We start from the raw sequence: 16,490 nt of genomic DNA, 5'->3' as shown, positions 1-16,490 counted from the left end.
TACCTTGCGGTGCTGCAACGAGGGCAAAGCATGCCTTGCAAATCACATCAGACTGTCCCTCGTCGTCTTGCTTGAATCCAAAATACTTCCACACCGCCGAATGCGAGCCTTTTTTCGGAACGAGTTCAGTTTGAGACTGAGTGGTTGGCTGATTCTCGTCACTAGTACCTGGGTTTTCATCAATATCCATTTGGTTTATTTCCAAACTACCGCGCTCGCTCGACGAGTGAAACACGTGACTAAAAAGCGCTTTGTCATTGGCTGAGGGTGAAGCCCTGAACTTTGTGAGAGCTGTCCTACCAAAACATTATTATTATTTTTTTATTTATTTTTTAAATCAAAGTCATTTAAACATTAAATCGTGAACAGGGTGAGTCGAGATGGCGATTTTGTAACGATTTATCGTGCAGGCCTAGCTTAAAGCCCTCTTGTGCAGCCTTCAAACTAATTACCGCTCTACGTCTCATTCAACTGGAGCGTCCCGAAGTTGACTTTGTCTGCCCTCCAGAATCTTGACAAACCGATCACAATGTTGATTGTCTGCGTGATTACAGGAATACATGAATAGCAATGAACTCCTCCTCACAGCCAGGGGTACACTTCTGGCAGGGAACATGGGTGATCAACATGGGTGATCATACAGATTTTAATTCCCACTCCCAAATCGTCTTCATGACATTTCTCTCCTCCTGTAGAGAGCAGGGTGCAGTGCTCTTAGCAGGATGCGGATAGGGAGGGGATTTCTTTCAGGTTGTTTTACTTCCTAAACTCCCTCCCCCTTTTTTTTTCTTCTCATCTACACCAGGGGGCCTCCGGATATCAGCAGCCTGGTCCCTGTCGGCCCCAAGTACACCATGAAGTGGAGCGCCCCCCTACTGCAGGTGCAGGTGGTTGAGGTGGGGCAGGAGGCGTCTCAAAACAAAGACACCTTCTTCCAACAGAGCGGGGCCAAGCGGCCTAGTGGTGCCTGCACTTCAGGTAAAAACTAAAGCAAAAATGTCAATGTCAATTTCAATGTCCCCCCCCCATGTGTCATCCTCTAGTTAATCTCATCACTTGGTCTGACTTTTAGTCTCAGCCCCTTACTCTGACTCAGTAAGCCTAATCTGTTTCTGTTCTCAAGTGTCCCGCGGAGGGCTGGAGAGGCATCCGTGCTGCTTGTCACTCTGATTAAGGATGTGTTTGTGAGGAGGATAGTGATGACGGTCACTTGTTCCAATCTGCCTAGGGTGTTTTATCTTGGACAGAGATGTGGGGGTAGAGAGCCCCCTGCCGCAGCATCCCCACAGTCTCATTTCCCTCTCTGATAGACCACAAACACATCTCGAGCGGAGTCATCAATCTGCAGAGATTATTCCCTCCCTTTCCAGGCCCAATTAGAGAGCCAGTAGCAGTAGATAGGAATCGGCGGTTGAGACACTAGTTCTCCCAACCACCCCTCACTAAACTCTGGTGTATACAGAGCTTGACGAGATCCCTGATAAATGTGCCATGGGAAAATGGAGATACAAAGCCTTATCAGGATGTAATGGTACAGGCTTTTTTTTAAAAGTTGCAGCTCCATGACTTAAATATTAATGGCCCCTTCTTCAGAGCTACCCGTGTCATGCTCAGCAGGCTGCTACTGTTTTGAGAGCTGGTTCAGATTCTCACTGGATTAAGTTTTTGCTCAGGGAGTGTATACTCGTATATATATTCATAACTTTGCTGCAAGGTTTCGGGATCATTTAAGGTTAGCTCTCAGTGCAGCTGCCTCTCTTCCTTTACTTGCGTCTAGCTCTGCGAATGTTATGCCCCACAGAGGGTGCTGGGATTCTGACTCTTAATCATGTCTATCCGGAAACCTCCCCGATCATCTGTGGGACCGTTCCCAAAACTTTCATTCAGACAGGATGTCCCATCTTTTTATACTTTCATCCCCTGTGAATTCATTCGGTTGGGTGTCTAGTCTAAAGCCTGCGCTCCCTCAACATGACTCAAAATGGAGTCATTTTTCTTCGTCTGCAGGCCCTGATGCCCTGCTTTATTGAAGAAAGCTGGACTTTAGGGACACACAGAGCCGTCTTTCTTACTCTTCCCTTCTGTCCCTGTTGGACTGTCTGTTTTTCTGACTGTTCTTACCAAGCCCACCAATGTACAGTACAAGTTCTTTTTTTTCAAAGCAGAGTGTGCCAGTTGTTTACTCTCATGCTGTCTTACCTTTTGTTCAGCCTCCATTACACCTCCCTTATTGCTGCTCCTCTTTTGACCTGCTGTCAGGAGTGCAGTTTTTTTTGTGGTCAGAAGTGTACCAGTGGGCTTTGGCTGCGGATCAGACAAGGGTTTTGATGCAGGTGTGGAAGCTGCATTGTCTTTTAAATCCACTGGCTGGTGTCACTGGCACAGCAGCTGAGTGCTAGATTGCTGACTTATTCCAGAGAAAGCGGGGATGGACCCCTCTGGGCTCTGGCCTTCCACACCAGTGAGCTACGTGCCTGGCGGCCGATGTGGATAGCCATGTCTGAGTGTGAAAACCATATCCTGCCTCACCAACGGGATTACGCCGGATTACAACTCAGCACATTCACCTCTCGGGCCATAGCCAACAGCAGGCCCCAGAGGACTTAACCAACCTGTACAGGGGTCCAGGCAATCCCTTTGGAGAGGACAGTAATACATTGTTCTTGCAGCTCACAGCACACCCTTTTATATTCAGATGTCTCACCTATTGATTTCCTTGCACAGATGACAGATGTCACTGGCCGCCTGTGACAAAGACCCCATTAAACCCCAAAAGCTACAATGGAGTGCTTTAAATGAACAAGGCAAGCCCAACACTCTCTTTTTCTCACTCCCTGTCCTCTCACGGCTTTACTCTCACTCCATTTATGCACGTGGAAAAACAAAAGACAGCAGGTCCCCTCGGCGGAGCATGCCTCACTAAGCCCGCCTACCGGCTCAGCTCTTCTGCTACATTATTATGTGGCAGCGGTGACAGTGCAGGACAGCTCTGGAGCAAAATCTACCTGCAGAATTTAATTAGGCAGTTCTCGCGGAGCCTGCTGCTGGGGGAGATGTGGGCCAGGGGAGCTAGGACAGAGGATGGCAGACGGGAGGAGACACAGCTATCGATTCGCAGCAGTAGGAGAGAGAGAGGCTTTCAAGGTAGCGGGCCTCAAATCAATGCTGAATTTTGTGTCTAATGAGACACCTGCATTCCTTTCGCCCAGCGAAAGGGCATCATAGCTCCAAATAACAGTTTCTCCATCTGATTTTTTTTGCTCATAAATTCATTCTCTGTAGTTCAACAAATAATGAAGATCGATTCATCTGCACATCGCGCCTCTTTTATTAGCGCCTGTGGAGTTTCAGCAAAAGCAACCTTTCTTTCTGCACATTGACTAGTTCTCAGAGGCAATGCCATTGTTTCTGTTAGTGTGTACTTTCATGTTTATTGCATGCCTGCATCAGGATAGATGGTCCATACGCCATATATATGTTTATTGTGTGTATTAGGGCTGCAGCTATCGAGTATTCTACCGACTATTCCATCGATATCTCGAGTAATCGGGGCAATAGAGCAATAGTAAATAATACAAAAGAGAAAGTAATGAATACCCGATAAGCTAACCAGCTCTGTGTCACCCAGCGGACGAGCGGGGAGCAATAGACACACTGTACAGAGTTTTTGTTGTGTTTCAGTTTTAAATAATCCCAAACCTGCCCTGTTTCTCCTTTTTGCCGTTAGCGATTTCCTCTCTCTTCCTCCAAATAATTTGCATCAATGTTTTTAGTCATCAAATTGCTCAAGTTACTCGAGGAATCGTTTCAGCCCTAGGATACATTGTTGAGATTGTATCCTTTAAATGATTAGTTGAAAATGAATTGACAACAATTAGTTTACCAAGTCATTTGTCCAACATTCACTGGTTGAAGCCTTTGATTTGTATCACTGTGAATAGAATAGCTCTGGGGTTTTGGACTGTTAGTCAAACTAAACAATCAATTTGAAGACAACACCTTGAGCTTTGTGAAATTGTGACAGAGATTTTTTTCCTTTCTTTTTTGACACTTAAGTGTACTTCTTCCTTTTTTGCGTAAGAACATGCAATATGTTGGTGATATCACAAACTCTAAGGCTTTTTATGTTGCTCACTTCTTAGGTAAAGCGATCCTCGGGCCTCCACGGCTCTACCAGGAGCTGCAGGAACTGCAACATGACCTGTTTGTCGTGGAGGAGGTCACTCTCCTGGTGGGCACGCTGCAGGGGATGTACCAGGTACATGTCGTTGCATGTTACACTTTTACTGGGGCTGGACTGTCTCACAGATCACTGTGTATCATGCAACGTATATAATGCAACAAAGTCAGCTGAAAGGTAAAGTCTCAGGCTAACTCAGTCCAATGGACTCTACAGGCCAACCCACGGAGGCCACAGTTTGTTACATTTATCACACCACTACACAGACTAGCCCTGTTCTCTCGGGGTTTGCTTTGAAAGCCTTAGTTCAAATTGGCCACATGGGTGTTCCAAAACACACCCACAGACTGACCATCAAACGGGCTATTCTCTCCTCCAAAAACTGCTTTCAGTATCACAAATTATTTATGAGCCAGTTATCTTAAGATATTGACTGATATATGATAATATATGTATATATAATATATAGAAATATGGAATAATATTTTTTTCAATAGCTCCTAAGCCCAGAGAACGCACCAAAGAATCACAGAGGAAGCAAAGACAAAATTGAAGCGTGTGCAGCTAATTTGAATTGCCGGATTCAGTGGAAACTAAAAGAGATCAAGTCTGCTAGATGTTTAAAACGTGATCAAAGAGCAGCCTCGTATTCTTTTTGAATCGTCAATTTCTAAAAAGCAGGAAGACCCCCATCTATCTCATGAGCAGTGCCACAATGGTGAGAATTGAGATGTTCCCTCTGATATACTAGATAGAAATGTCAGATTTGCTTCAGTATGTTACAAAAGGAAGCCTCTTGTGGCGTTCAAATCAGGACACTTCCCACCAGTCTGCCGCGAACACATTAGCATACACTACATAACGCAGCCAGGGAGGTGTACTCCAGCAATCACCAAAGAGCCTCTCAGGCTAATGGTTGCACCTTTGCCTCCCTGCACTTAATGAGCACAATGTCCTCAGGAGGAGTGATATTGGCCTGGCACTAAATGACTGATTTTCACTTTCCACCTTTCCATCTAATATTGTCCACCGAACAAACGGACAAAATACTTTTGCATAGCTCATTGACTTCAGAAAATTGATTTGATTCTGTTTGACTTGAGGGACTAGGTTTTACTGTAAAATGGATGCTGGTGTTGAAGTAACTTCAACTTTACATTTGAGGGGATAAAAATGCCAAAACAACCCTCTGGCTTCAAATAATGCACTGCAGTTTAATGTAAGTGGATGTGTAGTTGTTTGCATGCAAGAATATCAATATCCAAGTACATTTCCAGTATACCCCTGTGCTCTGTACGCTTGTGTCTTTGCGAGATGACCTACTACTGTATGCTACAGCTGAGAAACAAGTTATAACTGTGTGTGTGTTTTTCCCATCAAAGAACCTGAACACCACTGTGGCACAGGACTGGTGTCTGGCTCTGCAGAGGCTTATTCGCATCAAAGAAGAACAGATCCAGAGTGCTAACAAATGTCGCTTACGCCTGCAGGTGCCCGGCAGGCCAGACAAGTGAGTAGTATCTTACATACAGATGTGCTCAAAGTAAAATCTGTCTCTGTCTGTCTGTCTGTCTGTCTGTCTGTCTGTCTGTCTAAATATAGGAGGAAAGAGAGGGATGGCTAAAAAAACAGGACATTGGGGTTACTGCATACACTTATGGCGTTTTTCCATTACATGGTACCTGCTCGACTCTACTCTACTCGGCTCGACTCGACTCAGCCGCGGTGCCCCGTCCTCCATTTTCCATTGCAGATTTAGTACCACCTCATGCCTGAGGCGAGCGTGGCTGGTCGTCATAGCGACACCGCAGAAAACTGCCATGACCTAACGCGACACACACACAGAACGTCGAAGGTGTGTTGTTTTTGACTCTCGACACGTGGCTGTTGCCACAGCCAGAAGACAAATTTTGTTTCAAAAGAAGCTGGAGGCGTGGCCGGGTTGGGTCAGTGGGTAGAGCAGGCGCACATGTACTTAGAGGTTTATGCCTCGACGCAGAGGTCCAGGGTTCGAATCCGACCTGTGACGATTTCCTGCATGTCTTCCCCCTCTCTCCCCTTTCTCACCTAGCTGTCCTGTCAAAATAAAGGTGGAAAAGCCTTGGGGTTAGGCAGCAAAAAGAACACCGCTGGCTAAACTATTTAAAAATGGCGGTTTTGTTCAGAACACCCCCGTCTGTCGCTATGGTCGCTAGCAGTGATGACGCAGTGATTAGTGACGATTGTCTCTGACCAATCAGTAGTCTGCAGGTTTTCACGTCACCTTTTGGTATCGGCTCAGCTTGCTTGGAATCTTGATGGAGGTGATGCTAAAAAAAAGTACCCGTTGGCAGGTACCAGGGACTTTTTTTCGTAATGGAAAACCAAAAAAGGCGAGTAGAGCAGGTACCATGTAATGTAAAAACGCCATAAGATTACTGGGCCAACAGGCCAACCTGGAAATTAAAGGTGAGAACAGTTTATTCTGTCGCGAGTGGGTAATTACCTGACTCAAATAATTCATGTCCTTCAGTACTCTCATAGAATAATGAATAGCCTTCACAAAATGTTCCTTTTGCAGGATTTAATTGAGATAGTTTTTGCTTCAGACTACCAAACGTTGGACGTTAGTGCAGGATTCTTCCCAATTGCTCAACTTAGAGCCATTTCATTTTGTTTACGGTGTCTGTGCTGATATTCAGCACTTGACAAAGTAGTACATACTTTTACACTAGAGTGGTATAATTAATCTCTCCTGGTTGTATGGTTAGTAAGTACAGTTAATAACAATGGCATTCCAAGTAGATTACTTGCAATGCTAAAGTGACCACTAGTAAAATTGTACTTTGTGAGTCCAAACTTTTTTCTTCAGCTGAGCACATATGCAGCCCATAGCAAGTTACCTTGTCATACTAGGGATCTTAAAGTGGTTAACCTCACACGCCAAAGTGGATCCTGGTGGGTGGAGTGACTACTGAACGACTGACTACTTAGAGAAGAACAAAGATGGCAAGAAGAGAGTATATGAGTGGCTTAGAGTACTGCACAGGAACTGGGAATAGCAAATAATGGCAGATTATAATGGATCCCATTTCGTGGCTTCTGGTGGGGATAGGATAAGAAGGAGGCATGGGGGGGGACGGGACAAAAAGAGAGAGATTGCGATAGAGAAGCCAGAGCCCTGCTGAGAGAGACTAAGCAGGAGGAGGAGAGGAAGAAAGAAAGAGTGAGAGTGATGATCGACCTCCCTCATGAAAGACTTGGATTGGTGCCGGCAGGGCAGCGGCAGTCAGAAGAGTGGGCCTAATGCTTCGGAGCCAGTGAGAATCTAACTGTGCCAAGCCAAGCTAAAGTGACAGCTTGAGCAGCAGAGCTGTGCAGATCAGTTCTCCCACATCTCCCAGCTTCCTCGTCGGCTGTCACACCAGGCCTGCAGGGCCAATCTGCTTACTCAGATGTTTGGTGGAGCCAGATGTCACGCTTACAAGACCCCGAATTCCCCTTCAAGGGGTACCCTATTTGCTGAGTTCTTGTGATAATGTCATTAGCAACTGCACTGACAAGGAGATTGCCCACCCCTCCATATGTCCAAGCGGTAGATTTGTATTTAAAAACTTCAATAAGGTAGAGCAATTCCTGTGCTGAAATCATACCTGGAGATGGCCACAGAGTTTTTCTGGAGAGGTAAAAGCTAACGATGTCAGCTGAAAGAGAGAAATCTCTTTTTGGGAAGAAGAGCCAAACCTGGCTGTGTGATAGTAATCTAATTGAGGCTGGGCCTCGGTGTCAGGTGACACCGAGGTGGCTGGGGGTGACAGGTGGCACAGCGGGCGCCCAAACATTCTGACACTACCCAGGGTGCAGCAGTTATAGATTGCAGGGGAGAGCAGTGGGCAGACTGGCTCTTTCTCTCTCACAAACAAGTTGTTTTTTTATTTATTATCCTTATCCGTTTTGTTACTAATCTGAGTAACAATCTACAGGGCACAGCAGTAAATCCAGATTCTGTGTGTGTATGTTACATGTAGTCACACGTGCTTATGCTGACAAATGCACCTGCACACAAGCCAGCATGCACCTTAGACAAAGAAACACACACATAGAGGGGCAGACACACACACACACACACACACACACACACACACACACACACACACACACACACACACACACACACACACACACTCGCGCACTGAGCCGAGCTTTTGCTCTGCTGGTGAGAGAGTGGGACCGCAGCAGGGACCCCCTGTACTGAGTTGGTCCCCTCCTGTCTGGCCGCAAGCAACTCTCTGCAGTCAGGCAGCACATCACAGCCTCCACACTGCAAACAGACTGAGTACGTGGAGAGAATCCTGACTGCTGCCTCAAAGGCACCAGCCTACGTGTGACAGCAGTTCATTAACATCCTCTTTTTACTGTGTCTGCTGGAGCAACTACAGGCATAGATACATGGGCCATACTGGCAAGCGATAGATACAGAGTTCAAATTTCATAGTTTAACCAAATGTGTTTGTTGCTTCATCCTCCATTCCTTATAGCATGACGTACATGAAGGAACAGTATTGTAAGCCTGCAGTTTTTTTATGGGCTCTTTCATGGAGGCTATGCAGGCTACCTTCAAGGCAAATGACAGACCTTACATTCTCAGTCATATATCAGTTTAATCTGGCTGAGAGTCTTATCTAAACAGGCTTATTTCATTGTCTGGACATCAGAGGGCTTTCTCTGATTGGTCCATGTGTATGAAGAACCGTGTGCTGTGTAGGGCTGAACGATTTGGAAAAAATATCTAACTGTGATCATTTTGACTGATATTGCAATTGTGATATTGTTCACAATATTGGAGGGAATGATCATTTTTCCTAGCCTGACAAGCCAGACCCACATCAAGATGTTGGGTTTGGGAACTCACCATTGGCAGAGCTCAATCCGAGGGGCGGGATAAACGGTTGTCTTTCAAATTCCCTCTGCACGCAATAGGATAGCGCTACAACCAGGCAGAGCAACGAAGAAGCTAGAAGAGGTAGTTGATGGATTAAACTTTTGCCGTATCCGGTCGGCAAAACACATCTTCCTTTTTTAAGAATGATTTCAGTGCCGTTCTTTGTTCTTTTCTCAAAGAAAAGCTTAACTCCAAGTCTTCCAGAAGACCGCTGTTCCCAGCAGCAGCAGCCATAAGCCCACCCACCGACTCTATACACGATGTGATTGGCCTGAATACTTTACTAATTTGGTTTTTCCAGCTCGCAAGCCAACGGAGAGTGCCTAGACCCCCCTGGCTGCAAATTAAATTTGCTGCCGCTAGGGTGCGTCTAGATTTCTAGGCTACATTTTTCGATCATTATTCTCATTTTCATTAAAACTGATCATGGTGTGTTTTTGTGCGAGGATCTGTACAAATTTTCTTCAGTCTGTAGAACACAATTTGTAGGCTGGGACATCTCTACAGCACCACAATACTTAATTAGGAATGGTATTTTGACACATTATTTAGCCTCTAACAAATATTGTGTCTTCTGCGATTTGGATATTGCACTAGCCTATATTGCGATTTTGATAAAACTCGTTTAGCCCGAGTGCTGTGGATGCAGGATCAGGGTTGGTTTACCCAAATTACATTAAAAGATAATTACATTCTTGCTGGCCTCTAGTGGCATCTAGCCTTCCAGATAGTTTTGCTTTTATTTGCCCAGATTTTAAAAAGTGTTCATATTATGCTTTTGGGCTTTTTCCCTTTCCTTTATTGTGTTATATATCTTTTTGTGCACGTTATAGGTTTACAAAGTGAAAAAGCCCAAAGTCCACCCCAAAGGGAGTTACCATCTTCCAGAGAAAACACTGTTCACAAACTGCTCCAAACAGCTCTATTGTAGTCCAGCCTTTACTTCCGTGATGAACGTGCGTCACTTTGTAACACACGTTATAAGGCTAGTAGTCCTTACCTAGCTACTGCGCATGTGCGACTCCCAACAAAGATGGGACAGAAGTGTGATGCCTCACTCTGTAGCTAAAACAGAGAGCTCAACACACAGGGTGAAAAGAGGAGCTGCAGCAACGTGTAGTACAACAAAAATATGGTGTTTTCTGAAAATTAACCACGTAAACCTGTTCTGGTACAACATCTAAATACAATTATAAACCTGAAAATGAGCATAATATGAGCACTTTAAGATATCAACCTTTGTTTTCTGCTTCCACCCCAATATAATGGGGGTGAATAGAATTTAATTTGCTCACAGCAACATTTTCAGAATCAGTGTCCCTGTTACTCTTGTGCTTTAGTGTATAATGGTAAGTGAATAGCTCCGCACCTCTGCAACCCACCCCGACCTCTGTTCCACTGTTTTCAGCATTATTTCTCCAGGCAAAGCTTGCTGTTTCTTTTTTTCTTTCCTTCACATTCACACATGCAGACACCTTCACACCTAGAAGCAACCAAGAATAACCACATTTCTCTACTTTTAGCCAGTTACCAGGTGCATTGGAGCTGGAGCTGAGGGGCACGTACGGCTGTGCCTGTGCCACCTAAAGAGGCAGCTGGCACACCCAAAAATCAGAGACAGAATTCATGTTTTATTTATAGGCTTAGTAAAACATTTTATTCAAAACTTAGGCTTTATGGTCTAATTATAGCAATTGTTAATTTTAAAGGTCCCATATTGTAAAAAGTGACATTTTCATGTCTTTTTTGATAATAAAGTAGGTCGTGGTGCTATATAAATACTGTGGAAGTATCAAAACACTCAATCCACAGAGAAATGCACACAGCCTGTAGTCAGAAACTGTGCCGCTAAACATACCGTGAGGACTTCCGTACGGTTGTACAACCGTACGGTTGTCCCAACTATACTATAATTAGGTACAATGTGCCGCTACATTCCCCGGCTGTAATGACTGTACTGAGACTGACTGTACTGAGACTGAGAGCGCAGATGTGGAAGACCCGGGAATGCTGACCAATCGGAGCAGACCGGGTTTTTTTCGGGATGGGCGCTTAAAACTTTAGTGCGTAACTTTTTGATATTAATCAACGTCTGTTACATTCAAGCCATTGGAAATGAGTTGCTACAAAGCTAAGACTCCACAGAACTCTCTCTGTATTTCTCAGTATGGCTTTGTTCAGAAGATTGGTGTCGTCCGGTGACTTTTACGTGCGGAAGCTCAAGTGAAGATAATTACCTCTTCTGAATAGTCCATGTTTTTTTTTTTAATCCTCCGTGTCCTCCTTGGCTACAAGCAACTGCGTGGAGGAGGGGTGGGGGCGCGTGCGTGATCACGTAAGGCTTGTATTATGTAGACCCGCCGACAGTGTTGTTGTCATTACTTAGAATTCCTCATGGGGGAGACAGAAACTACGCACTATAGCTTTAAAGAGACGGGTGCTAAAACGGAGCGTATCAGACAGAGGGTGAATACAGGTATGTTCAGACACACGGTATGAGAAAAATAATGTGTTTTTTTTTACTTTAAAACATGTACTAAACATGTTCTAGTAGAAACCCAAAATACAAATATGAACCAGAAAATTAGCATAATATGGGACCTTTAAAATGTAAATTATTTTCTTCAAAAAATTCAATTCAATTTTATTTATAGTATCAAATCATAACAAGAGTCATCTCGAGACACTTTACAGATAGAGTAGGTCTAGACCACACTATAATTTATAAAGCCCCAACAATTGAAGTAGTTCCCCCAAGAGCAAGCATTCAGTGCGATTCAGTGCGACAGTGGCGAGGAAAAACTCCCTTTTTAGGAAGAAACCTCAGTAATGAGAAAAACTTCTTTTAGGAAGAAACCTCGGCCAGACCCAGGCTCTTGGTAGGCGGTGTCTGACGATGCCGGTTGGGGATGTGCTGAACAGTGGAAATAATAGTCACAATAAAGTTAATGGAACAGTGACTAAGAAATAGTAGTCATAGTAGTTCATGTCATAGCAGGGCACTGCAGGGCGTTGCAGTATGTAGCGTGGCACAGCAGGGCATGGCTGGATGTAGCAGGTTCAGCAGGACGCAGCAGGGCACCGTGGAACGTAGCAGGGTGAACTGAAGCAGGACCACGGCGACAGCTGAAACCAAGTTCTAGGTGCCATCCAGATCCAACGAAAAACACTGGGAAAAGGAACATAAGGACTCCGGGGAGTAAACTCCCCAGAGCCAGGTTAGTAACAAGCATTTTTGGATCTCCTCACTCCCTAACTATATGCTTTATCAAAGAGGAGTGTTTTCAGTTTATTCTTAAATGTGGTGACAGTGTCTGCCCCCCGAACCCAGAGTGGGAGCTGGTTCCACAGGAAAGGAGCCTGATAGCTGATGGCTCTGGCTCCCATCCTGCTTTTAGAGACTCTGGGAACCACAAGTAGCTCTGCATTCTGGGAGCACAGTGCTTTAGTGGGACAATACGGTACTAAGAGCTCTTCTAGATATGATGGTGCTAGACCATTTAGAGCTTTGTAGGTCAGGAGAAGGATTTTAAATTCAATCCTGGATTTTACAGGAAGCCAATGCAGAGAAGCTAATACAGGAGAAATATGATCTCTTCTCTTAGTTCTTGTCAGAACACGTGCTGCAGCATTCTGGATCATCTGGAGAGTCCTAAGGGACTTATTTGAGCATCATGATAGTAAGGAATTACAGTAGTCCAGCCTAGAGGTAACAAATGCATGGACTAGTTTTTCCGCATCGTTTTGCGACAGGATATTCCTAATTTTGGCAATCTATCCAGAATAGCTATATCTTTAGATAATGAAGTTCGGAGGTGTTTGGAGCCCAACACAATCACAGTTTTGTTTGAGTGTAACATCAGAAAATTGTACGTCATCCAAGTTGTTATATCTTTAATGCACACTTGAAGTTTAGCTAACTGACTGGTTTCGTCTGGCTTGATTGACAAGTATAATTGGGTGTCATCTGCATAGCAGTGAAAGTTAATTGAATGTTTCCTAATAATATTGCCTAGAGGAAGCATCTATAAGGAGAATAGAATTGGTCCAAGCACTGAGCCTTGAGGAACGCCATGGCTAACTTTAGCGTACTTGGAGGATTTATCGTTGATATTAACAAATTGAGATCGATCAGAGAAGTAGGACTTAAACCAGCAGTGCCAGCAGTGCGATTCCTTTAATGCCAACTAAATGTTCCAGTCTCTGTAACATGATGGAATGGTCAATAGTGTTTGCAGCACTAAGATCTAATAAGACAAGTATGGAGACAAGTCCTTTGTCAGCAGCAATTAGAAGGTCGTTAGTAATTTTCACCAGTGCCGTCTCTGTGCTATGATGTTTTCTAAATCCTGACTGAAAGTCCTCAAATAAACTATTGCTATGTAGAAAATCACATAACTGATTAGCGACTACCTTCTCAAGGATCTTTGAGAGAAAGGGAAGGTTAGATATAGGTCTATAGTTGGCTAAGACCTCAGGATCGAGAGTGGGTTTTTTCAGAAGAGGTTTTATCAATGCTACTTTAAATGACTGAGGTACATAACCTGTTAATAAAGACATGTTGATCATATCTAGTAATGAAGTGTTAACCATGGGTAACGCTTCTTTAAGTAGCCTCATTGGGATGGGATCTAAGAGACAGATAGATGGCTTTGCTGAAGAGACCTTTAGCATTAATTGTTGAAGGTCTATAGGAAAAAAGCAGTCTAAGTATATGTCAGGTCCTGTCGTTCTTTCTAGCACTCCTGCATTCAAAGGTGAACCATTAGGAGTTGAGGGCAAAAGGTGATGAATTCCATCACTAATTGTTATAATTTTATCGTTAAAGAAACTCATGAAGTCATCACTACTAAGAGCTAGGGGAATAGATAGCTCAATTGAGCTGTGACTCTGTCAGCCTGGCTACAGTGCTGAAAAGAAACCTTGGGTTGTTCTTATTTTCTTCTATTAGTGTTGAGTAGTAGTCTGATCTGGCATTTCTGAGGGCCTTCCTATAGGTTTTCAAACTGTCTTGCCAATCTAAACGAGATTCTTCCAGTTTGGAGGAACGCCATTTACTTTCAAGTTTCCGCAAGATTTGTTTTAATTTGCGAGTTTGGGAGTTATACCAAGGTGCTAGTTTCCTTTGCTTCATCATCTTCTTTTTGAGGGGAGCAACAGAGTCTAAAGTCGTCCGTAGGCAGGCCGTAACACCGTCTACAAATTTATCAATTTGGGGGGGACTAAAATTAACACAAAGGTCCTCTGTTATATTAAAGCGCGACATTGAGTTAAATGCTGTTGGAATATCTTCCTTAAATTTAGCTCTCACACTGTCAGATAGGCATCTAGTGTAGAAGCTTTTATCTAATTTTGTATAGTCTGGTAGTAAGAATTTGAAAGTTATTAAGAAATGATCTGATAATACAGGATTCTGCGGATATATTATTAAATCCTCAATATCAATGCCATATGCCAGCACAAGGTCGAGGGTGTGGTTAAAACGCGTTGCCTTATGCACATTCTGACTGAAACCAATTGAATCTAATAATGAGTTGAAAGCAGTACTAAGGCTATTGCTGTCAACGTCCACATGGATATTAAAATCACCTACAATAAGTACTTTGTCTGATTTAAGGACTACACATGATAAAAACTCTGAGAATTCAGATACAAATTCAGAATACAGACCTGGAGCTCGGTAAATAACAACGAATATAATTGGCTGTAATGATTTCCATGTTGGATGTTGAAGATTGAGAACAAGGCTTTCAAACGAGTTATAATTTAGTTTAGGTTTAGGCTGTTATGGCTGCAACTCCGCCTCCTCGACCTGTGCCTCGTGGAATTTGAGTATTATTATGACTGGGAGGAGTGGCTTTGTTTAGACTAACATATTCTTCATGGCCCAGCCAGGTTTCGGTAAGACAGAATAGATCAATTTGATTATCTGATATCAAATCGTTTACCAATATTGCTTTAGAAGACAGAGATCTAATATTTAATAGTCCACATCTAATTTTCCTATTCTGTTCTATCATTGCAGTGGTTGTTTTAATTCCAATTATGTTGTTAAGTATAGCACCTCTTTTGTTTATTTTTGATTTAACCGATCTGAGTCTGGAGACAGACACCGTGGTAATTAGACTATGAGTAGGCGACAGCTCCAACGGAAGCCCAGAGGAGTGCATTGCACTGCACCTCTGATTACTAATATCAAACTTGGGTTGTCATGGTTTAAGATCGATAGACTTGGTCAGATTTTTTGATATGAGAGCGGCTCCGTCCCACGTGGGATGAATGCCGTCTCTCTCAATCAGACCAGGCTTTCCCCAGAACGCCCTCCAGTTGTTCACATTGCCCACGTCATTAGCTGGGCACAATTCTGACAACCAGCGGTTGAAGGATGACATGCGGCTGTACATTTCATTACTGATCAGGTTTGGCAGGGGTCCAGAGAAAACTACTGAGTCCAACATTGTCTTTGCATATGCACAAAGTGACATAACATTAATTTTAGTGATCTCTGATTTACGTAATCGGGTATCATTACCACCTACGTGGAGTATGATCTTACTGTATTTACGGTTATTTTTAGCCAGCAGCTTTAGATGGGATTCTACATCGCCTGCTCTGGCCCCAGGGACGCGTACGACCGTAGCCGCTGGAGCCGCTAACCTCACATATCGCAGTATAGAGCTCCCAATAACCAAAATTGGCTTCTCATCGGGTGTATCACTGAGTGGGGAGAACCTGTTAGAAAGGCGAGGATGCTCCGGTTGAGAGTGGCCGCAGCCATGTACACTCCCTGGTTTATAACTACCGCTACGCTTCCCTCGGACAGTCACCCACTTGCCAGACTGCTCGGGGTCTGCTGGGGGACTGCTAACAGAAGCTACAGCATGTTGGCCTGCACCAGCTACGGAGGAGTGCTGGCTAGCTGCGGAAGCATACGATTTTGATCCCATGGTGGGGATGCCTCTAACTCACTAAGCCTCGCTTCCAGAGCAGCGAATAAACTACACTTAATACATATATCCTTATCATTATCACTAAAGGAGGCAGAGGAATAACTAAACATTTGACACAGAGCAAGAGATGGTAGGAGAGGAATCAGCCATTTCTAATGGCTAAGCTAAAGTAGCTAAAGTAGCGACATCTGCCATCATGCAGAGCCTTCCTACCAATGCTGTTCCGGCAGGTGAGAGGGAGAGAGAAAGTCACAGAACACATCAGAAATCAGGACTTGGACAAAGCCTAGGTGCTGGCTGTTCAAACAAAACTGTCATCACAAACAAAGCATTATTTAATTAAGTTTAGTAATCACAGCATTCACAATAATTCTATAAAACTATTTATTATTAGTCATAGTTCTATTATGTTTACTGTTAACTATAATTGCCAGTGTTC

The 16,490-nt window shown here is 43.9% G+C and overlaps 1 protein-coding gene across 4 annotated transcripts in view; it reads left to right on the top strand.

Annotated features, from left to right (window-relative positions):
* The window catches only part of arhgef10la (Rho guanine nucleotide exchange factor (GEF) 10-like a), a 135,951-nt gene that overhangs the window by 43,617 nt on the left and 75,844 nt on the right, over positions 1-16,490 (top strand). For all 4 annotated transcript variants that reach the window (XM_036001935.1, XM_031302032.2, XM_031302033.2 and 1 more), the window contains 3 exons: positions 806-978; positions 4,143-4,258; positions 5,563-5,690. In XM_036001935.1, the coding sequence (XP_035857828.1) occupies positions 806-978; positions 4,143-4,258; positions 5,563-5,690 (417 nt within the window). The remainder of the gene's footprint in view (positions 1-805; positions 979-4,142; positions 4,259-5,562; positions 5,691-16,490) is intronic.

Source organism: Sander lucioperca, chromosome 6 (assembly GCF_008315115.2).
Source record: "Sander lucioperca isolate FBNREF2018 chromosome 6, SLUC_FBN_1.2, whole genome shotgun sequence".
NCBI lineage: Eukaryota > Metazoa > Chordata > Actinopteri > Perciformes > Percidae > Sander > Sander lucioperca.
This window is presented reverse-complemented; position numbering and strand designations above follow the sequence as displayed.